Source organism: Anneissia japonica, unplaced genomic scaffold, assembly GCF_011630105.1.
Source record: "Anneissia japonica isolate Jap-2015-1 unplaced genomic scaffold, ASM1163010v1 scaffold287736_len1891122_cov214, whole genome shotgun sequence".
In the NCBI taxonomy this organism is placed as follows: domain Eukaryota; kingdom Metazoa; phylum Echinodermata; class Crinoidea; order Comatulida; family Comatulidae; genus Anneissia; species Anneissia japonica.
Genome location: NW_022756106.1, coordinates 615,639 through 641,395, shown reverse-complemented (window position 1 = coordinate 641,395; position 25,757 = coordinate 615,639). Strand labels below are relative to the sequence as shown.

General features: G+C 33.6%; 1 protein-coding gene across 1 annotated transcript in view; it reads left to right on the top strand.

The window, feature by feature from the left end:
* Nucleotides 1-5,482: 5,482 nt before the first annotated feature.
* The window catches only part of LOC117123910 (tetratricopeptide repeat protein 13-like), a gene marked incomplete in the record, with an annotated part of 24,632 nt that continues 4,357 nt past the window's right edge, over nt 5,483-25,757 (top strand). The window contains 10 exon segments of the mRNA XM_033269977.1: nt 5,483-5,887; nt 9,353-9,492; nt 12,086-12,161; nt 18,005-18,141; nt 19,077-19,169; nt 22,522-22,604; nt 23,634-23,775; nt 24,060-24,240; nt 24,939-25,095; nt 25,240-25,503. Coding sequence (XP_033125868.1) covers nt 5,527-5,887; nt 9,353-9,492; nt 12,086-12,161; nt 18,005-18,141; nt 19,077-19,169; nt 22,522-22,604; nt 23,634-23,775; nt 24,060-24,240; nt 24,939-25,095; nt 25,240-25,503 — 1,634 coding nt within the window.

Sequence of the window (25,757 nt, the reverse complement as noted above, 5' to 3'; positions counted from 1 at the left end):
ATGTGTGTGTGTGTGTGTTCTGTACATTTTTATAATATATACATCACTGAAAAATTAAAACATCCTTAACTTTAAAGATTGTGTGGTTGTTTGTAGTGTCTAAGTTTCCATCTAATTCATCATCGGATTGTGTCAGGTAATTTTCTCCTGTGTATCTGTATGTTTGTCTTTTCACATGTGTACGTCAACTGTTTCTGTTGGTCTATTTCTTTTCCCAGTTGCGTCTGGAACGGCTATGCATTTCAATGATTGCAGCGAAAACGCTGTATCGATTTTATGGAAACTTGGCTAAATATTGGTTCACACTGAGCAAGACGCGTGATGCAACATTACTACGCCTATGCCAATAACAACTGTTGGTATTCAGCCAATAACGACTGTTGAAATCCGGTGCATTGTGTTGTAAGCCTAAGTGGATAAGTTAGAAAAAAAATCTCAGAAGCGACTTCTGACAAAGTTTATTATTATGTCATGCAGACTCGCCCTTCGTCCCGCCTGTTACGATACGATACGATATTCTTTATTGTCATTTGAACAACTGTTATGATATCCATCACTTTGTTTCTCTTCACTGCAGCCTCCCCTTTCACAAGCAAAAGGTCCATACTCGTCCTCCTCATTTCCACGTTTTTCTGCAAAGTGCAGAAGTTATTATTCTCAAGTTTGTGGAATATTTTTGCCAAACTCACTTCTTGTATTAATTGCTATCCACTGCAAAAGTGATTAAGTCATTTTTCGCCGATGGACAGTAGGCTGTTGGTTGATTGTATCTGGCCCCTGTGATCAAGTGGTATAACTATGACACTCACCTTGAGAGCGAGAGATCACGGGTTAAATTCCCACAAGGGGAACTTTTTCAAACAATTGATACAAAACTTTTTCGTTGATAGGCTGTACCTGATACGATCTTTACATCATTGTTCCTTTATTCGGTTCGAGCACTGTTTCTACCATGTGATTATATATATAATATATTTATGTATACATCTTTGTGAATTCATTTTCTATAAAAGTGACTGAAAGTGGGATTACGGATTTGATTGGGACGATCTGTCTCGAGTAACAATTTAAAAAAAAATATCAATTATAGAAAATCTGTCTTGTCATCATTCATCTCAATTTAAATCAGTCGACTCATAGTTTTCAGATAGTGTAGGGATGTAGTTATGGTGGTCGGGGCCACCCAGTCTTGAGGTTTTCTACCCAGTACAGCTAATTACATGGCCCTCCAACTCACCCTTATTAACCCACTTTTCCATTCTTAAAATCCTCTCTTATTATTTTTAGTTGTTATCACCCGCCCACCCATAAAATGTTTATCACCCACCCTTAGTTTTCTACAGCTACAACCTTGATAATGTATTGTTAAGCTAGATAAAAACAAATTAATGTTGAATATATTTATTTTTATTCATTTATTCTCTCTTACTAATATTACCTTTCATCATTTATTATCTTTATTGATTAATTACTTTAATTTTTCTTTTCTTACCTTATATGTTTATATGTATTGAAAGGGCGTTGCGTTTAAAAGGGTTAGCCTGTAAATGTGTAGAAATAAAAGTGAATTGAACTTTTTTTTCTTCGATGCAGTTAGTGTGTCCTTTGAGGTAGTATAAGCCACTGGTCATTGGGGCGTTGAATTTCCACCAGCGCTCTAGGATTTACACATTAGGTCTCATTTTCAGTTGTCTTTATTCGTCATCTTGATAGGAACTGATATTTTTCATGTCTCACACAAGATGATCTTTGTACGCTAAACATTCTTCATAAAATATTAAATTTGTAAAAATTAAACAAATTTAAAATGGTCACGTTACGGTATATTTTCATTACGTTCATTTTCCCATAAACTCAAAAATAAAAGGGGGTCCGGGAAAATTTTGATTCCTAAATGGCCGGAAATGAGCTTTCCCGACTTCTGAGGTGTCTTTTAATGACCTTTAATTTCTTCAAAATTGAATGTTTTACCCCTCTTAAAAAAAGGTCAGGTGATTTTATCTCATTCTTTATTTCATTCTTAGGCCTATACCATAGAAAATAAATAAAAAATATAGTCAATATATTATTAGGCCTATGTCATACCAAGTCCCACGCATCCGGCGTGAACCTCACGCTTTTCGAACAAAACTCAAGCTCTCAAGCCACTCCTCTCACAATTAAACACAAACTTTTTATCGAAATACTATAAACCTTGGCAATTGAATTCTATATTTTATCAGGCCCAGATCATCGAAATTTCTATCGTTCCTGTTATATCTACACATTTTAAAGGTTTAATTTCAGCACTATAGATATTCAGAGTGCACCAGAGAGCATCTAAGCCCAAAAATTTTCGGGGCCCTTGGACGAGCCCTCGACTCACGTCAATTGTGTTTATTTCCTGTTAAATCTCAAGCCTCTAGCTATCTAAAACTTGGCATGTACCTGTATTCTATTATATATTCCAACATTATCGAGTAGTTGGATATGTTGTCTTTCTTCCATAGATCGATGAACTGATAGGCCAAAGAACACACTTTCGTACATAAATTATTACGACGTCGAGCCAAAACAGTGTTTTTAAATTGTATTTAATTGAATGCTAGTTGGGCTAAGCCTATTTTGTCCGATCTGCCAACCTATGCCTAGGTAGGTTACATAGTTACCAACCTGAAATAATTGAAATGCGTGATTTGAAACGCGGGCAGAGGGTCCAGGGTCGGGCCCGGGCCCCGGTGGGGTTCTTGGGGGGGGGGGCGATACTCCCTGGGCGTTCTGACAATCTGAGCATTTTTAAGCTGTTTTTAGGGAGTGTTTATTGACAATATCAGGTACATTAACAAAAATATTTTTAATAAAGCCACGTACAATTAGAGTTTCAATGTATGTTTAATTTGAGCACCCGAACTATGTACACAAACATTCATTACTCAAACAAACAAAAAATGAATAGGCTGCGGTGGTGAACATTTCATAACATTCGACACTCTTTCTACCCCTCCTGTTATACTCCTACACCCCTGATTCTTAATTAATTTGTTTAAAGGGCCAACATTTATTTTGAGTTGGGCTCACGGGCCAAACGATAATAACTGAGTACCGGTAATTAAGCAAGTCGTTATAATATTTTTGGTAATTTCAAATTCTACTTTTTGTTACAATATATGGTAAGAAATTCTGTAACTTTAAGCAAAGAATACGTAGGGCCTACATAGGCCTAATTATCAATATTATGTTCACATCCTAGTTGGTTAAAACAATAAGAAATTGCATTCGGTGTATAATAAACGTTAGTAACATAAACATTAAAAATATATATAATACGCATACTTTATAAAACATTAATTGACCTAATTTTCTGATAGATAAACAAATTAAATAACATTAAATGAAATATATTTAATGATATAGGCGTATTTGCTACCATCAACCGTAACACATAATTTGAAATAAAAGTAGGCGTATCGTAGAAGAGAATCACTAATGGGCATTGACCTCAAAAGTAATGTAGAAGTACAGAAATAATACTTCCGCTACTTGCCGGAGTGTTTTTGTGGATGCAGAAAGAAATATGGGTATAAAGAACGACTAGAAATTAATAGGTGTGATATCGAAATTCTAAAAGAGGAAACATGTTATAAAGATATAGGCAAGGAAACCTGTTCTACTAATGTAATGTATTCATTTTATTATTTAGGCCTAATTTCTGTTTTGATATTGAATAATTAAATTCCATCAATCAGTTATTATTCAATCAATCAATTATTTTCTTTTTCTATGATCAATCTGTCAATCTGTCTCCTTTTTTTTCACATTTTTTCCAAACTTCCATGCCTGTCTCTTATACACATTTTATATATATATATATAATATAAATCATCAAAGGTACTATACAGTCATCATGTCCTTATTTAACACCGTATATGTACCTTTGATGATTTATATTATATTTATTCAGCAGTGTTAACGGCTAACTTCCAACAATATCATATAAAATATACAGTATTTATTTCTAGCCGTCTCTCCAGATACGGTAATTTATCTGGCCAAACGCCCTCTTGAGGCGCACCATTGTGTAATACAATGTTCCCGACGATTATTTGGATCTGTTCAACCATGAAGCCTTCGTGGACTAGTGGTTATGACGCTAGCCTTGTCAGCGAGAGGTCGCAAGTTCGAATCCCGTTGGAGGCATTTTATTACACAATTACTAAGCTACAGGGTAGCCTACTATGTTCTATCATGTCCTTAATTAACACTGTATATGTACCTTTAATGATTTATATTATATTTATTCAGCAGTGTTAACGGCTGACTTCCTACAATATTATATATATATATTAGGAGTTTCGTTGTTGTCTTCATTTATAATGAGAAAATTATTTATCAAAATATTTATTAATTTGTTTTTATTTTTGGATAGCTTCATGGGTCAAATTTGGCCCGCGGGCCACCTATAAAGAACCATTGTCCTACACATTTGGAGTCCATAGGAGGTCGGCCTTACCCTCCATAACCGGTTAACCATACCAATCAATTTTTAGTAACGCGTCAGTGAATTAAGTATTCACGTAAATACTGTACTTTCCTGACTGCGTGAGTGCTTGATGCTGACAACCGCAGTTTCAGTCACTTAATATACCAACATTGGTTGTGACAATGAACGCGCAAGACCGCACGCGCCGCCAAAGCTTTCGGAGAATTGAATCTCAAACGAGATAATGAAAGCTCTCTAATTACTCAAGTTACTGCATGGTTGTTTTATATTTTTAATAAAACTAATTTCTTCTAATTTTCAAAATATTTTCCCTGAATTAGTGATTATTCGTTTTCATGCGTGACTATAGAAATGCGTGACAAATTTAAGATCACGCATGTGTTTCTGCCAAATGCGTGTTACATCCAAAATCACTTTGAAATGCGGGACCGTCCCGCACGATGCGAGACAATTTGTAATGCCTTTTGTAAGTCAGGACCCAATAGTATTTTGTTGTTTCTTCACAGAAGGGGGTTCGTCCGGACCCCTTGAACCCCCACCCGCATGGATCCGCCACTGACGTCGGTAATCAATAAATGAGGTCAACTCCCCGGGAGGAAATCAATTGTAGTGAAAATTAAGAACAATTCTTAGTTTACCCTGACAATTCTAGTTGGTATTTATTTATTACAATGATTCTTTATTCTTCATGGGCGATCAACCAGAAGAAACTATTTGGTTTCGTTTTCCGTGAGCCAATACAGAGCTTCGATCATAATTAATTATAGTGTTAGTGTGGCATCATTATACATGAATTTAATAAAAAGTTGATGGGTATTTAAAATAGGCGTAAGACTTTGATGTTATATGTACCAAATTCGAGGTAATAATCAGGCATATTATATAATATTATGAAACTTGTAGGTACAGCATGTTGGATAAAACCTGACGAAAAATTAATGAATAGCGTCCTCTACGGTTCATGCCTTGTAAACACACTTTTCATTGATGATACTACTGTATGCGAATTTTTGTGTTGTGTGTGAGAGCATAGAATATTGATCGGCATGGGTGCGTTAAGAGTTTTAGTAGTCTTTTTAGCTTTTTTGTCAAGTTGTACGTCTGATCCTCCCGATAAAAATGTGCAATGTAACATGAAAGTCAATGTAAACCAAGCGAAAACCCAGTGTTCTACGTCGTCAAACACAGTTTTTGGTATTCCAGTGGAAAGTCTGATCTTAGGGGCTGCGCCGATCGAGCTGAAGTCCGCCGACGAAGGTAGCTTGGCGTACCAACACTCATATATTGACAACATAGCTGGCCTAGGCCTAAGCTACAAAGAGAGCAGTTGTGCTCACTGCGATTTCACAGGCACAACTGACAATTATTTGGGAATAATATCAATTGGAGAAATTGTTCCACAATGTGGTAAATATTGTATTCAATTTACTAAATTTATAATAAATTTTAAATCTTAATATAAAGAAAGATTGTGTGCGTGGGTTACCTAGGCCTATAGTATTATACTTACTACTACTTAGAGGCTAGGCCTGCTAAGTGCTAGGCCTAGGCGTTATTTTACCGCGTTTTTTAGGGGCGTTAGTTGGTAAAAAAGATGCTAAAGGTTGAGGGAAATGATAATGGCAAGAGTTTAAAATTTGATATCGATGGAAAGCTAAAATAACAGCAGGCTGCTGCCTATATAATGTGCAATACCCAACAAGCCTGCAGCCTTCAATTCAAAACATTTTAATTCCAAACTTTAGGGGGTGGGTGGGCATAAAAAGGGTCTGAGTGCAAAAGCGAATTTTGATTAAACACTGGTTAAGCCTCGCCAACCTGGGCAGTGGTAATGCACTTGTAAATAGTAGTCCCGGCCCCCCTCCCCCGGACCCGTAGTGCCAGGACGTACCTAAAATTTACCCGTAGATATAACAAGCCTCAAAAGGGCTGGGAATTTTACACGTAGAGTAGCCAAGGTTTCGGGTGTGTGGGCCTAGCCAAACCGGGTCTGGTCCTACTAGCCTACACTTTGCATTCAGTCAACACTGTCTGTTTTGGTAATTATAAAATCGTCTACCGGTACTTTAGGTCTACCATCATGGTTTCATTTTTTATAGATCACGGTATAAATTACATAATAAAAATTGAACCTCCAACCTCACAACGCTGAGGACCGAGGTGGTGGCGCGTGTGAGTAGTGTGTTGCGCCAAAAATATGCCAGTACGTGAGCCAAGGCAAGGAAACCTGTTCTACTAATGTAATGTATTCATTTTATTATTTAGGCCTAATTTCTGTTTTGATATTGAATAATTAAATTCCATCAATCAGTTATTATTCAATCAATCAATTATTTTCTTTTTCTATGATCAATCTGTCAATCTGTCTCCTTTTTTTTCGCATTTTTTCCAAACTTCCATGCTGCATAGTGATACGCATGCTTAGTGCTTCCATCAAGCAAGCTCATCTACTTGGCCTAGCTCCTGCCTAGCTCTCGCGTGCTTCTCCGATTTAGACGTAGACTAGATTTTTATACCTCCGTTCTTCAAGTAGGTCTTATCATCCAATCATTTATTTTAGCGGAGCATTTTACCGGGACTACGGCAGTAAGTGGTGGGGACTTAGCCGGGGGATACGTTAAAACGATGCCCTGCACTGCCGGGAGCTGGCGGGGACTTTTACATGCATATAACAGTTTTGAAAATTACATCCCAGGCTAAGTCCCCGCTAGGTCCGGGGGTGGGGGCCGGGACTACAATTGACCAGTGCATAAAATCCTACTAAACAAAGACTAGCAGTCGAATAGAAAACTTGTAAGTATTCAACAAAACAAAATAGCTGCATAGTTCCTGTGATACAAGTTGCGTAAGGGGAGACTTTTGTATTCCTTATTTGGCGTATTTTTTTTTTTAAAGACCATTGGAGAAGGGCAAAATAAAAATAAAATTTTGTTTTTTTATTAAGAAGATAGTTTTGCCAAAAACATCCAGATGGAGGAGAAAATAAAAATAAAATGTTATTGGTGAATGTAAAATAGGATCGTTAAATGCTTCAAATTTATATAATTAGGAAGAAATATGAATCTTATCTTTGGCGATTACAAGACTGTGGAGGGCGTAATAAAAATAAAGAAAAACTTTTGTTTTTTTATGAAATTTCCACTTTTTCGTGGCGGTGGGTGCGCTAATTGGCCAAAAATAAAATTTTATTTTTAGTCATAATCATCAATATTTGCAGTTGGTGAGTTCGCTAAACAAGGTTTAAAAAAGTCTCGCCTAATCAAGATTGCTTTGGCTTGTGGCAGTATGGATTTTTCGTAAAAGAAATGTTTCCATCCAGTTTCTGAATTTTGTTAGGCTACAATTATTTTTTGACTTCATGTGGATAAATATTATAATTTTTATTTTCTGAAATTTAATCTAAATTATATTAACACAAATGTTGTTGCTAAACTGATCAATCGGTTATGTTTGTTTTGGTCACATGGATAACTTAATGCAGATTAATGCACTCCGGTTACGTTAATTTTTGTTGTCAATGAAGTCTATTTTACGAGCCAGTCGAATGAAAATAATACTCAACGAAAATTTGTAGTCAACGAAATGAACCAGTTGAATATGTCCATGATCTATGGAGGGCTGCACCCAAACTTTTTAAAAACAATCATGCACTGGTATTATACCAAATTATTCTCAGTTTTAATATCAAATTCAGTGTCGGGGCCCTAAAAACAAGAGGTTTTCTAGCAAAAAAATATAGGGCTGTCGCGGGTGTAGAAAAATAGCCTTTGCGCACCAGTGCTTTACGTAATTTTTTAAAAAGGGGATGGATGCATACTACTATAAGTTCATAGGCTGTAAATAGGAAGCCAGGTAGGTCTACTCAGCGTAAATTTTATTATAGGAAGTAAACTTCTTAAAAAACAGCAACCGTACAGTACTTGCCAAGCTTCCTTCCTATTGTACTTGGTTAATTCAAGAATTTGTTATCTATTATAACAATCTTTATTATTTTTTTTTTAATTGTCAGAGTTGGATTTCATTTAGCAAAATAGTTCTGCAAAAAAGTGTGGGAGGTAACACAATTAATAGAATAGCCCTCCCTCGATATCTGCACCTAAACTTTTGAAAAACATTTATGCACTGCTATTGTACCACTTTATTATCAGTTTTAATATCAATGTCTTCAGATAATCAATGTTGGAGCCTGAAAACAGGGGCTTTTCTAGCCAAAAATTATAGGGTTGTCACAAAGAGGCTGCAAAAAACAGCCTTTGCCTACTCATGCCTGTTTTGAGCCGAATTCATTTGCTGGAATTGAAAGCGTTGGTTCATGCGCATGCATATTCACAATTCTGTTGGTGTTTTTCGCTTCAGCAAAATCAGTAGTTCGAACTGTTTCTACTTTTTGCAAAGCGAATAAATGCGCAAGCAAAATCAGAACTCAGAAAGTGCACAAACTTTTTTGTTTCACTCAAATAAATTCGCCTCTGTGGGATTGTTTAACAAGATGAGTGCATAAATAGGCCTTGAGTAGGTGGCAAGTTACTTAGCATAAATATCTATTAAGGAAATAACTTCATAAAAAACAACAGGAACCGTGTTTGCCAAGCCGCCCTACTTGGTTTTTTTTTTATAGCAATCTTTATTTTTTTTTTTTAATTGTGAGCAAAAATAAAAAAAAATATTTAGCAAAATTTTTTTTTTGTTTTTCATTTTTCGTATTCAACCCACTCAGTGGAACTAATTTGCTGCCATTCGGGAGGGGCATCTACATCCCCCAGCCTGTGCCTGTTGAAGTTTTTAAATATTGCCTGAATGGATTAATTTACCAGCTAAATAATTGTGTAAAAATAAATTTAATAGTAAGTTACAATATGCTCAATATTTTAGGTTTTGATGAAGATGTTGAATATGAAATACCAGTTCTTTGTGCCAAGTCGGCTAAGAAAATTATCTACTCCGAAATACCTACAGAAACTGACGACAATGAACGGGATGATAAAGTGATTATAAATGAATCTAAAATAGAGGTAAGGAAATAATATGTACCCTATTTATTCTAATAAACGCCCTGCTTTGAATAAATGACCGCCTCAAGAGCTTCATTTGGAATAAACACCTCCCTCAAATATACACCCCAAGGTGTTTATTTTGTTCTTGAATAAGCACCACCCGAAATGACTAAACAAATCTAATGGTTACAATATCATTCTAAACACATTCTATTTCTATTAATGTTATTGTTAATTAATCTTCTCCAGTAGAATTACATATTTTCTAACCTGTTTGGAATGAATAAGAATTTATGATCATGCAATTATATGTTGTAGTTCCACATTTACCTTGAAATTAAGGGGCATTTATTTAAGTACATATTTATTTTATACCAAAAAAATAAACGCATCCCTCCAATAAACACCCCGCAAAAACCCTTCTGAACAACAAACGCCCCTGTGCAATTATTCAAATGAATACAGTAAGTATATAATGATTGACATATTGTAGAGCATCCATTGGGTAGTGTATTTTGCCCTGTAGTCAATAACCTGGTTATAAGATGAGTTCAATCTGATTCCTGATAAAAAGGAAATAAACAAAAATTGAGTAGATAATTAATAACAAAAAGCTATTAATGCTTCATTGGAATCTTTATAGGATATTGCATTCACATTCAAAGGTCAAAGTGAAATGCCAACAGGTATGTAATTTGATGTTGTAGGCTGACAAGTTGAGTAGTGAGCAAAACATGGTAACCGGGGGGCATACTGTAATTTATCTATTAAGCACAGCAGAATGTAGAGGTCCCAAGTCTTCTGTGGGTTGTGAAAGTTTCCCGGAAATCGCTATGGTCCCCCACACTCCTGTAGGCCAACCAAAATTTCCCGGAAACCAACCATCTCCCGCAAAATCTTTCCACCCCGTTGTGAACCTTGGACACCCCGTCGGGCAAATCTTGGTGCCAGCACTGAATTCCACTGAGAAAATTGGTATCATCATCATCATTATCTTTTAATGTCTGTTTTCCCGCATGTTGAGGGTTATACTGTTGGGAGGCTGTAGAATTTTTTTTCTGTCAGGCACCAGTGTTTAGTCAGATTATGTGATTTAAATTTCATACTTCAAGCAACCATTATTAAAGGACACTAACATAGGTAGCTGGAAATGCGTGTCTGATTTCTTGAGGTTATGTAATTCTTTCAGGCAGTTTGCAGCCCATCTTGAAACATGTTTATTAAGTAGTTTCCAATCTTTAAAGTTTTAGAATGATCATCTTATTTGTTTATTACCATGTTTTATGTTTTATTTAACTATTCAACCCCATTAGTATCAATGCAAACTTTGCTCGGGTGCATTTTTGACGTAGTATACTGAGGAAAGTGGTTCAGAGTTTAGTCACTGCAAGGAAAAGTGTTATGCTTGGTAAAAATTAACCAAGAAAACTAAATTTGTTTGTAAAGATGTGAAAGGAGCAAGAAATTAAAATTTTTGTTGTTTGTCAATGCTGATTTTAATTCAATTGTCTGGGATCACGTTAAAAATGAGCCAGAATTTGATAGCTTATACCCGATTCACACGTACAAAAATCTTACAAAATGTAACAAAATGTAACCAATAGTAACATTTTACGGCACGTGTGAAAGTACCTCCGTGTAATATCTTTGTAGAATCTCGGAACGTCTCGGTAATCTTTACCAGCCTTGCTGAGGCTGGTAAAGCTTCCGAGATGTAGCATGGATGGATCTGCGCATGCGCAGGGATTTCAACACAACAACAATCTACTGTGTTTCACTGGGTTCTTTGAATTTTCTTCCTTCTGTAGACGATTCTGATCCACTAGAAATAGATAAGCCTAGTTTTTCTCAATGATGAATGAATTACCCTTGTTATTGATGTTAATTAGTAATGGTAGAAGAAGAAGATATACATAAAATGAACGTCATGATGTCATGATGGTGTTAGTACTATTACTAGTATTATCAGGAGTCGACAGAAACGTTGGAAGCTATAGCCTATGCTTAGTTTAGCAGTAGTAGTACAGCAGTTGTTTAGGGCATTGATTGCTTCGAATGTTTACTGTGATGGTGAGTTCAACAGTCCATCTGTGACAGGGGTTCTCAACTAGGCCTAGACTAGACCTATATTGCAATAGGGGAATTGAATAAACACTGAATAAATTTTACACGACCTTGGCATTACCCTACAGACCCGTGTGAATGCTTTTTATCTCGGTAGGAATAACTCGGGAGATCGCTCGGTTACAATTTGTTACTTTTTGTTAAATTTAACTTCACGTGTGAATCGGGTATTAGGCTAACCTGGTTCTCTATTCACTCTGGTTTTAATAGTTTTTTTTTCTGTATTTTCTAAAATGTTTATTTGTGCAACCTTGTCTGCATTGTTGTTATTGTGTGTTAAGTACCTAATAAATTCTAATTCAATATCACTGCATAAGACAAAGTTTGATCAAACAATCTTAAGTCTGACAAACATTTCATAGTGTATCTGTCGTTAATCAACATTTCATTATAATTATTTACAGTATTCTATTAAGGTAAAGTATATCATTGTTTTCGAACTTCTAATTTTTTTAAATTTTTTAAATTTTTTAAATTTTTTTTACAGACATATGCAAACACTATGGTTGAAAGAAAACTCATTCCATTTCAATCAGAAGATGAAAGCATAAACAGAAGGCTAGGTATGTATACATTTTTATGTCACCCACACATACATTACTACCTATATGCATGCACCTGCTGTAGGTGCTTTTTACCCATAATTAATTTTGTTCACCTGAATAAAACTGATGAAAAAGGAATCCATAATTTTTTGTCTATTGCATTTTGTACATGGACACATTTTAATTAAATATTACAAAGGGAAAAACTTTTACTATTTTCAAACATGTGCACATGAAAATGTATAGAGAAAACCATTGATATTATCTGCATATATATATATTGCATTGTTGAAGGTTTGAATTGAGAGTGTAGTCGTTGATAATGCACTATTGTTCTAATTATTGATTGATATTGATGTGTTTCTGTTGGTGATCAATGATCATTTTAATGCAGCAAAGGCCACGTCATGTTAGATAGATCTATTGTTTATTCTATTGTTATAGTCTAATTCATAATAAATGAAGGACAAACAGCACATTTCAGACTAACAAATTTATTTAATCACAAGCTTTTGACCACGCAGTGGTCTTTTTCAGGTGAATATTCATGAATACTTACCTGGAAAAACCATCTTACCGCCTATTCTCTCCCAAAAGAGCACTCTCTCTATACTCTCACTACTCCTATATTATTTCAAACTTGTACTCTACACAAATAAATACATAAAAAAGAGAGGTAATGTACATGACCATTTGGTGACAGTGGTTTTGGCTGCTATTGTGTCTTCCGGGCAGCTAGTGTCTACTAAGATCCTTTGTAATGTATTTGCTTTGTATTGTGTGTTTGGCCTGAATAAATAAACAATAATAAAATAAAAGAAAAACAGTGTATCTCAATATAAATATTAGTAGTAAATTAATTAAATTTTTTGAAAGATAAAAGTGTTCATGTTCATACATTTGGGTTTTTTTTTTATTGAGTAGCAATATAAGAAGGTTATTTTGCCAAAAATATGGGACGGTTTAAGATTATTATGAGTTTGCCTTGATAGAAAAACTTAAAATTGTGAATACTCTCTCAATGATGATTTAAAATTGTTATTGATGTTCAGCTAAAGAATAACTAAAATATAAATCTAAAAGAAATATGAAAAAAAATATTGTATTGATCAATATAGTGACATATTGTGAAATCATGTTTTTGAAAAATAGCAAAGAGAAAATGGATGCTTTACAGTTATCTGATGAATGGTTTTTCAAAGTTTAAATGTTTTTTCCTCTATTCACATTTCCACTTAACTAAAAAAAATTTTTTTTTTTATTTGCTTGTTTTTTTGTCATGATAATTATTATTCAAGAGGGATTCGGCGATGCGTGTCACTTGACTTACGGTAACTCGGGTGTTGGATATAAACAATCGACTGGCACAGCAGTGTTTTACATTGAGATTGCTATTGCTGCCGTCCCTTGTTTATTGCTGTAGAGATCATCTAAATTCCCAGTAAACTATACCAAATTGATTGGAAATTTGTGTTGAGAATTTTGCTTTAATGGTTTGCTAATGCTGTAAAGAATACTGGCCGCAAACATTGAGATTTTTTGATAAATGTTATGCTTAGGCCCCTGCACATCTACAGCATGATTAGGTATGCATGATGGTCTTCGACCCACAAAATATGCTATCGCACTGTAATGTTTTTCTTATACCCACGTTATGTCACGTGACCGTCTGTAAACAAACATCGCCGAATCTGTCTGTTCTTTAAGTCTATTAATCATTTAGTTACATTTTAACTTAATATCTTCCCATCTTTTATTAACATGTTCCAATTCACCTAAAGAAGTGCACTGCGTGCAGCAAAGCTAGTGTATTGTCATTAGAACTAGTACTTCATGTCTAGTGTTATATTTTCTTCCAGTGAAGTGATATGAGAAAATCAATTGTCTTCTGAAATCTGTAATAACAACAGTTCTTATGTGGCTTATGATAATGATCAGCGAGCGCATCATGTAAATGGGATTACAGTCTTTATTAACGACAGCAAACACAGATAAGCTGAAGGAAAACTAGTGTATGGTGGTACCTGTTAGCTTGTGGGGGAGGTCATACTGTAGCATGGTTGTTATTCTTGAAAGAGATACAATCATATGACAAATAAATAAATTGAATTGAATAATAAACTATTCATTATTCCATTTATTTCTCCATTCAGGTAGATGAGCAAGATGGAATATAATATGTAACATGATTTTTAATATCATGAAATATAATATTACACTGTAATAATAATATAAAACTTTATTTCCAAACGGCTCAATTTGAATCACATAATTGTGGCTTTCACAAAGCCGTTTTGACTTAACATACCATACGTACAAGTAGTAAAGATCTGTCTCTTATACACATCTAGATGTGTATAAGAGACAGCCCCTCCACCTTCCCCCACGAGCCTCTCAATTCATATGTTTCTTAAGGTTTCTTTGGAGGTCCTTTTCATTTGTTCATAATATTTTTGTTTAACCATTACATTTTTTAATGTTCTATTGTTTTGATGAATGATGGTACTTAAAAAAATATTGTACAGTAATTGTATTCTAATGTAAAGCTATTAATTACATTGTTATTGTTAACACTGAAGCTCTTAGTTCCTGTTTTGTTCTCATATTTATCTAACACATGCACTATTCTCTTACTCTATTGATTATGTAACATTTAACTATATCTAGTGGCATAGGGAAAAAGACTATTCTTTGGAAATAAAAATAAAATGCAATAAATTATCATATTATTATTAGTCCAGATGGTTACTGATAAATTTAGCAGTTATTGTTAATGTACAAATATCACTTAATATATCAAGTGTTGTCATAATACCAATATTGCTTCATATTGTTATTGTTGCTACATATTAAAAAGGCAAGAATATTACATATTATTTAAAAAAAAACTTGTACAGACATAGTTTCAATAAGCTGTTTGCTTCATATTTTCGTTGGTGTTTCCATATGTTTTAGTGAAAATGCGAGAAATAAAAAAAACAAATTGTACAAACATTTAAAATCAATATCTATTCAAAGTAATGGAAATGGTTAAGATTTTGTTGATACATATTCCCGTTTTAAGCCATCCTAGAATGCTTGTGTTGAAGCATAGAAAATTTTTCTCTATTACCCTATTCAAACAAGCATCGCATTGCGATCGGTTGAAGCAATTGTGACACCCAATCCCAATTCAAAATCAAGTCGGAAAGCTTATAAGTATTCGATAAGTAATACATATCACAATTGTTACCCATTGCGAATGGGTGCTACAATCTTTATTACTCCCAATTACCACAGAATCTGATCGCAACAAATCGCAACAAATTCCAAAGGCACTGATTGGTTGAGGTCAGTCAACATAAGTCTAGCCACCGGAAGCCTAGTACCGTTTGACCTCCCGTTTTTGTGTCTGATTTGGTCTGAATGCGCTCATTGATTGCGATCGGGAGTAATCAGTTTTGGATTATCACTTACTACATCGCAACCAATCGCAGTGGAGTGTAGTGTTAATAGGATTTTTCAACCACAACCCTTCCTAGAATGTGGTTGAAGTATAGAGACAATATTTACATCTCACTCACGTTCATTCATATCAAAAGTATACATGAAGAACATTCAGACTTCTCAAGTACTGTGGAACGTCCCTAGTTAGGCCTATGTTCTACGGTAATTTTGTCTAATTACGGACGCACGGAAATAGACAAAAATACTACGGAAATTTATCATAGGCCTAGACCCATAAATAAATAGGTCTAACGTCCAAAACAAATGACTGTTTCATCAGGATCTTTGGTTACATTGTCCCTAGACAACTCATACTTGTCGGATTACTGATAAATTATTGTGAAAACTTTGAAATTTCTCATAAAATTTCTGACGATTGGGCCCAAGACGATCGGGCCCATTTTTGAAATAATTAACTCCATACTTTTATCTTGCACTCAAGGCAAATTATTGGGTAGTGCTACGGAAATTTTTCATTTAGTACATAGACCATTACGGAAATACATTTTACGAATTTGAGAGGTCTGAAAGATTCTTAGAGATCATTAAAAGATATTCAGAAACTTTCATCATTGTAATTGAATGGTATGTAAATGAAAAGCAAAGTAGTCCTGTATTCATTGCTAAATATATGGTAATGAGCTAGTAGAAGCGCATTGTGTGGTAGGGTACGGATGCTTTCCTCGCTGCCTTGTCTCTAGTGTATTTTCACCAGGTACCCAATAATACTCCTGAGTGGGAAGAGACAACTGTTAGTAAAATGCCTCATCCAAGGAAACCTGCTATAGTAAATATGCAGCAAAGGTTTGTACCCCTGAGGTTGAGAGACCAAAACACAGCCGCTGCACCAACCGTTCCCCCTAATGAATTAGAGTGGTTAAAATTAAAGTAAACAAATAATTGGTAAGTGTACCTAATTGGTGGTGAATCGTATTGAAAAGGTGGTGGACTTTATAATGTAGTATGAAGTAGTATCGAGTGGTCATTAGAGTCTGTCACTAATATCAAAAATTTTTAAATATTTAATTAAGATATAGTCATAAAGAGGTTCTTTGAATGTAGGTAGTATGTATTGGTCAGTGGAAGTGCTTAATATACTTTATTAGTACAAGGCTCCATCTGTCATGGCCTCTTTATTTGTTATGATGATAATATTAATGATACCGCAGTTCCTCAATTGTAAACCCCCCCTTTAAAGGTCATATATATGTTCAAGGGATGGGGGTGTGCTTATGCGTAATTATCAGCTGTAAAAAGATTAAGATAATAAGGATATAACATTAAACAATGAACAATACAGGAAATAATGATGATATTAAGAAGATGTAGTTATTTTTAAGGTAACAACAACCATAATGTTGATTTTATTGGATGTTCGATATCACATTACAAAAATAGAAGTCAAGTAGATATAATGTTCGAGGTTAATTTGTAATTGTGTTAATAACACAGCTCTATGGCTTTAATTTGGATCATTGATTGCTCTGTTGAGCATTATATATCAAACTTTTCTCCAACTGAGTTTTTGATTATCTTGCTGACATAGCCAGTCTATGCACTATGGTTTATTATGGTGAATATAACTGTACAGTACTGTACATTAAAACTGCATCAAAGAATAGATGTTGGTTTGAATACATTTCAACAGGAATTTAACAATTGGACGTGCACAATAATGTTTGTACAAAATAAACAGTCATGGTTCCATACATAATATTCATTAAAAGATTGTAAATTTTGTAAAAGAAAATAATGTTGTAAAGAAAATGACAATTGTCCATTAAGTCTATGAACTGGGTTTATTATGTGCTGTATGGCAAGTATTTAAAGTATTCTACATTAAAACTTGTTCATCGAAGAATAGATACTGGTTTTAGTTTTCAATAGGAATTTATTAGAAGAACAGACACAATTGTTGACACATAAAGAACCACTATAGATACTAATTCTTGCCAGTAACAAGTTTTACTCTAGAATAACAAGGTGATTGCAATGGCGAGTGTGTACTGTACACTACCTGTATTACAATTAAACAAATGTACATCATTTGTATACAGGTCTCCCTCCAATTAAAGACCCCTTCAATCAAAGACCACTTTTCATATGGTCCCAAATTAACAATATTTTTTATGTATATTATTCTAATTAGAGATTAAAACTGTTAAAGACCATTGAAATTTCTCCAGTTTCAGAAGTGTTCATTACACATTGGTGTATTTCAAAATTTACTTTTACTTTATTTTTTGATCAGTGGAAGACAATTGTTTGTTTGTTTTTTTTTTTTATATATAATATAGCATTTCCATTGTTGGGCATCTATAACAAGTAATTCTATAAAGTCAATAATATCTTATTATTCGTTGTCTTCTATATAGCATCTGGTGTTATATTATTGAATATTGGTCAGCTCAACAAGGCGATTAAACAATTAACAGAACTTATTGATGATCATTCAGACTTATTAAGTGCGTATCATGCCCGGGGTGCTGCCTATGCCAAGAAAGGCATACAGGTGAGCAGACACCTTAAAAGGTGTTTATGTCAATTTAAATTTCAAATTATTTAGTGCATTTATTTATTTTTAAATAATTTATACACATTGTTTTTCTCCATGCAAAAGTGTAAGAGGTAACAAAGTGTAAATGCCAATGAACTAGTTACTAATAACAATAATAATAAAACCTCCTACGTGGTGTACCGCAAGCTTAAACATATATGTTAATAACAATACTGTCATCTTATAAGGTGCATGTATCCATCCCAGAAAGCGGCTCGCAGTGCACTTTCCACCTGCCAAGAGCTGCAGCCTTTTCTGTATTTTGAAAAATTAATTTTATTTATTTTGTTTATTTTATAATAAGGTTTATAACAATTAGTGGGGAAAAACAGGCAAAAACAAGTGTATAAACTCCTGCAAAATTATAAGATACTGTAAATCCCCAGTATTATGTTGTTAGTAGGTATTTGATTGAGATGGCAATCAGTATTAATGTGAAGTATTTAGTGGGCTTGATATCTATGGTTTATGGAGTGGAGATGTTTTTTATAGTCATGAAAGAAATTCCTGCTCAGGCACATGATTATAACTCATGACACTTGGATTGGAAGGCAAACATCTTATCTATCAACCACTGCTACATTAATCTATCCAGTCTGTCCCATATTGCCAATGGAAGGTTCTTTATTTTATTACAATTTTAAAACATAAATTAGACAAATTAAGATATTGAAAGATAAAATATTAATAATATTGTAATAAGTATCAAAGATAATTCTGTTTCTTGTCTTCATTGTATGACTTCTTTTGTTCAGCATCTCCCATTATGCCATTCAGCTCTTTTAGACACAATAGTATTTTCTTGATATTTTCAAGCTAGTCCTAATTATCTTTTGCTTTTTGTGTCGTAGTATATCATGTATATGCCTTTGTGTCTCTTTTTTTTAAAGTATCCACTAAATGCTGAACTTGCAATTCAAGATTTTACAAAAGCAATTGAAATTGATCCAGACGTGGCTGAGAGCTGGGAAAAGAGAGCAGAGGTAATATCGTGCTGTTGATAGATGATGTAAATAATTGATAATGTTTATAGCATGCAATATGGTTTATAATTAATGATGGCAAGTGATACTAAAAATTAATTGGCAATATTCCTGGAATTATAATAATAATGATAATGATGTCAATGGCGAATGGTGCCTTTAATTGCTTTGGCGCTATAGAAATCCAGAATTATTATTATTATTTTTTTGTATCTCCACTGCTCTCCTCTTTCATTTTGTATTTTTTAGTGTTTGTACAGTTGAAAAGAACAAAAATAAAATGTCATAAAATTTGATAATGATGATGATGATAATTTCATTTATTTATTTATTCATCAATTACAATCAACAATAAAATAGACAAAAAGGACATTAATATAAAATACAAGATAAAAGTGACAACCAAAAAAAAAACCTAAAAGAGCTTGTAAATCAAGGTGTACAAAGTAAGAAAAAAAAACAATATAATAAAATGACAAATGCCAACAACATCGATAAATTGAATAAGAAAAAAAAAAGGCATACAAAAAACATACCAAAATCACACACTCAACACAGCACACACACAAAAGCAAGAATACCAACACCAATATTAAGTGAATAAATAAATAAAATAAATGAATAAATTATAATTTTTTTAATAATAATAAATAATAGTAATAATATTAAATATTATAAATAATATAAAAAAATAATAATAATAATTATAATAATAATAATAATAAAAAATAATAAAATATAAAAAAAAAACTCAAAGTGTAGTACGTAGGGGCAAGGGAGAAGGGAAAAATTGAAAAATTGCTACAAATAATTGACTATGAAATGTAGAGATAATAGGGATGATATAGTCATGATATGGCCTAATACTGTAAAAAAACTGAGTACACCGGCTAACGAATTAGTTAGTGAAACAGCTACCGGTCTGGTTAAAAAAAATCGATGATGAAAATCATTAATTTTTCGTCAATCTAAAATATGGATTGACATTCAATTGTTTCTATGAAAATTTTATATGTTTTAGACAAATAGGTTTCAAATTCGTGACGTTTATTGAACGTCTTGGTTTTGAATTGTGTCTGTAGTATTTGAAATACTGTATGCGTAATTTTAATATAGATTAATTGCTTTAATTTCTATATAGATTTATTCGCCCTTAGGAAGAACTAAGGATGCGATGGCAGACTTAGAAATTAAAGAGACCATCCTACATGCGTTACCATAATTTAATGCCAGCCCCCACCCCCATCCACCCTTGCCACAACCAAACCAATTAATCGTAATAGTCAGATAGTTTTTAAAATTTGTTTTAGATGGATGACTCAACACTAGAGTAAAATTTGTATGTTTACTGAGTTGTTAGTGATTGATTTTTTGATGGAAATCAATAGCATGTGTAGGCATAATACAGATGTTTTGATTCTAATGTTAATTATTCATAACCTAAGGTGGAACATCAGAGAGGTAATAACATATGAATGACTGAATTGCGGGCATTTTGTATTAAGTTGCGTCAAAATATTTAATTGACAGAATGAGAAAAAATGTGTTTTGCTGATGATTAGATGCATAAATACTATTAATATTATATATACTATAAAGCATTAAATTGCCTGCCTGTCAGTTTAAAGAGGTCCGTTTAAGGAGAGATGTTTAACAGAGCCATTTGAAATTATTTTACAAGGATACATGGATAGTAATTTATTAGAAAGAATTCATCTAAATCCTATGTATTACAATAGCCTGTGGCTAAACTTGGATGGACCAATACACTCGCTACATCAGCACCAACCTAGTTGAGAGCAGTTTGGAATTCAAGGGGGATGGGGAAGGGGGTGCCCAACTGGCCCAGGAACCCTAAATTTTCAAAATAAAAAAGAGAAAATTACATTGCAATTATCAATCTTAAGAATGCAATTTTCGACCATCGAAAGTGCATTAAACATACAATGTTGTGCCCGGGTCCCGACCATGGTGGGGCTGAGGAGGTGTGGACCTTCCATCTGTGAATGTGACTGTCTGGACTCCCTCTATTTTGAATTCCTAGGTCCACCACTGGAGAGTTCATACGTCTAAGCTCACACAAGTATACTAAAACAGTTATATAATTATTTGAAACTTCTCCTTTAAAGACTTTCTTAATAAATAATTTGTAATTGAGCATAAACTTGATTGTTTTGGCATGTGTCTCATTCAAAGTTGATAACTTAAGCTCTGTCTACACTATCAGATTTTATGTGACAAGTTTGTGTGATATGCCCATATATGGGCATGATGGTGTTATATTACACCCAAATATGGGCATATCACATTGTTTTGTCACATTAAATTTGATAGTGTGGACTGAGTTTAACCCCTGTCCACACTATCACATTTTATTTGACAAAAACATGTGACATGCCTAAATATGGTCATGATGACATCACATGATAACCATATATAGGCACATCTTGACTATATATGGGCACATCGTGACTATATATGGGCATACAACAGCTTTTTTGTCAAAGAAAATTTGATAGTGTGGACAGAGCTTTATATGATTGTTTAAAATAAGCAATTCAATGTTTTTAAGGGATTTTTATTAATTTTGTAAGATTTTATCACAGTCATAGTCCATCTTTAATGTTTCAATTATGACTAAAAATTTAAAAATTACCTCTCTATGGAGTAAACTTGTAATATTACATTGGATTCTTAATTACAGAATTACATGCAGGCAACCAAGGATTTCTTTTCATCTGTGCGGTTGAATCCAAATCAGCCAGAAGTGTTTCATTTGCTGGGACTAGCAATATATCATCAAGGGAAAATCAGGGTTGGTTTAAATTAAATCATTACCTTCAACATCATTAATTCATCATCAGCATCATTATCATAATCTTACCATTATCAGTATGTCGTGTCAACATAAAATTCACATTATCGTCATTATCTTATCATTATCAATAATTTTAATCAATATAATATCATCATCATCATCATCATCATTATCATACTATTGTCATTATTATCATCATCATCATCATACTATTGTCATCATCATCGTCATCATCATCATAATTAACATCATTTTCATTACTACCATGCCTATAACCATCATTATCTTGTTATAATCATCATAATCATTTTCATTTTTAATTCTCATCTTAATCATTACCATCATTTTCATCATTTCTTATAATCATAAATCTTCATACCATAATCATTGTCATCAAAATCATTACCAACAATGCCACCATTACCAACATTATCATTATTATCATCATCATCGCCACTACCAATATTACACCAATACCACATGGCTTAGAATTTCATGAATTTCTTGTTAAATATTAAATGTTTCTTTTCCCAGGAAGCAATTAAAGTATTTGAGCAAACACTGAAACAGAAACCAGAGTTGGTTGATTGTATCAGAAGTTTAGCACATGCCTACAGGTATGAGTATGAATCTTGGATAACCGTATTAAAGCAAAAAAAACCAAAAAAACAGACTGGCTTGTTACAGGTGCTGGAAGATGTTAGAAAAAAGTTTTTTGAAGGCTTTTTGAAGAGGAAGAATTCCAGAGTTGAATGTGTAGTACGCTCTGCCTGGCTTTTATTGAGCCAGTCTAGATTTAGATTTGAACTGTGCATTATGTTCAGAAAGTCGAGTCGACCAAATTTCCCCCAAAATGGCACCTAAAAATAATCTAGTTTTGAATTTCATACATTAGTAGAAAATATGGATGAGTTATATGAAGGTTGTGCAAACTTTACTTTAGCTTTGGTTGCAGTTTCAGTTGAGACATTTATTATCTTAAGTGATTGTGATTCCATTGGTCTCAAAGTCACCTTGGAGTCTGCACTGATAATATTCATTAATATTTTATTATGTTTTTATTTTAATTTATATTGTGTTGATATCATAAGTTTAATATTAAATTTAATCTACACAATACATGAACTATCCATTTATTCTTTTTTACAATTCTGTATTTGTGAAATTTTTGTAAAGTTCAAATGAATTTTTTTTTTCGGTGACTTCAGGAGTTAAAACAATTGTGAGGTCTCACCACGAAATGAGACACATCGTTGGTGAAATCATATTGAGATATTCACCAAAACAGGGCAAAGTCAACATTTTTACAAAATTTTGATTTTAATGTTTTTGACTTGATACTTATATTTTATGATTGCATACTTTGAAAGTGAATTTTCTTGCCAAAACAGTGTTCTCTGCATACATTCTGTAATTCTAGTCATATTATTTGTACAGGTTAGTTTATCTTTGAGGTCGATTTCCTCAAAACGTGGTTCTTATACACCTAAACTTTAATTGCTCACATCTCTGGATTTACTTATAGTAGGGAAACCATTCAAAGACCAAATGAAAGCTTTTAATGTGATCTACCCAAATATAATATAAACTTTCTAACCATGAGACTCACTTTGTGGCGAGACCTCACAATTATTTTCATCCACTAGGGAGCTTGGTGATTATGATTCTGCTCTGAAGCAGTTCAACAAGGCCTTAACGATTGATCCGAACCATGTGCAATCTCTCCAGCTTAGAGGATCACTCCTGTATCATGGTGGTAAGCCCGCTGAAGCCCTTCCTGATTTTAAGGTTTGTGTCTGTTATCTGATACATTTATCAAATATATACAAAAAGATAGATAACACTTTCATTACTTGAGTATTAATGGATTAATGTAGCAAACACTGCCCTTAGCTTAAGCTGCATTTACACTAGACACAACAAAGACACAACGACACGTTAAAAATGCGCTCATTGTTGAAGAATATAAACGACGCAATGATATGTCGTCGTGTCGTTATTGTTTAGTTTAAATGTAGCTGTAGTTGAACAGTAATCCATATCTTCATATATTATAACTCATGTTTTCGTAGGCCTGCTTGGCCCTGGAGCCGTATAATGAGGTATGCCAGTACATGAAGGGGTTGTCCTATGCAGCTATAGGGCAGTATTTTGAGGCTATAAAATCCAACACAAAGATCATGCTGCGACAGCAGATTCATCACCATCATGCAATTTTCAGTAATGAGTACAACAGAGTAATTTATTTGAGAGGTAGGCAGTCTTTGAATGATTCACATGTATTATTATATTTTTAATATTTGGCTAGTGGTATTGCAGTTGTCATATAAGATAGTATTTTGTGAATACTTATATGGATAAACGAGATGTTGCAATTGTTACATAAACTACAACATTTTTAAAGGTAATAAAAAAGTCATAAAATGATTTTTAAAATGTCAATTCATTAGCAGTGGTGGGTCCAGGAATAAATGCAGGGAGTTTGGGTGGGTGGCTCTTAGTAAGAAAATTGTTGATGGAGATCCAGACTATGGTGCAAAATTTTATGTTTATATCTCTAGATAGATGGAAATGGTAATCTCAAACTTAAATTTGAATTAATTTTTCTTTTTTACCACATGTTTTTTTTTAATTTTCAAAAAATTAGGGGTCCGAACCAGCTTCCCCATCCCTTATCCTCCTCTGAAACTACCTCTGAACAGCCTGTAACTTGCTACTACTAAGGGTTTCTTATTAGTAATGGAGGTATGGGACTTGAGCACCAGCTCTATTCCTACTTGTTAAAATATCTGAATCATGGCATTGCAACACTTACTCGATGCAACTGTTATACAGATTGAAAGGTTAACTTTAGTAATGATAGTGATAATGGTATTTGGTAATCATAATGATGATACTGAAGTAATAAAAAATAATATTAATATTTCCTTGGTTTAATTTTTTTCCCTAAGAGTACTCTAGGTATGTACATGCTCGCTTGGATAGCCCATTTCAAGACTATAATGCTGGTGTGGACTTAGATCCTATTTTTAAAGATCGCTGGGTCAAAGGTATCCCATTTCAACATTTCAACTATGTGGAGCAGCCGGGTCTGTCCCCAGACATAGAGTAAGTCAGGCGGTCAATTTTACATCATATTGTATGGTGATTTGTAGTGTAGTTAGATTTATACTTCTCAAAGCGTTGGAGTTATGGACTGGCTGAGTTGAATGGCCAGTAAAAGTCACTCAAGCTTTTAATTTGTTTATACAGAGATGTTGAAGAGATCTCCTTTGAGGAACTTAGCGACGATGCTCAGAAGTTAATCTGTAAGGGAGCGATGATTGGTCCTCTTACCCAGTATGATGCCGACGGTTTCTTGCCAAATAAACGGGTCCACTTAGCCATGGGTCTTGCTGCAATAGATGTTGCACAGCACGTGAAACAGTTTTGGAAAATGCCACGGACATTCAAGAATATTTACGGAAAAAGATTCATGTGGCGAGATTTATTTGATGTTGCTATTAAATGGAGGAGGTTAGTATTGATGTTATATTCCATTTTAAATAATTCATTAGATAATATTTCATTCAAAAAAAAAAAAATAATAATAAATTAGAAATTAAGAATTATACCATATCAAATATTTTCACGTACAAAATATATTAAACAAAGGTTGACACTTCAAACACCTAAAATACTTTAGGGAATACATACTGAAACTGTTCATGTTCAACTGCACATGTTGAGAATTGGTGGTTTTCAATTTAATGAAAATGGGGAATACCATC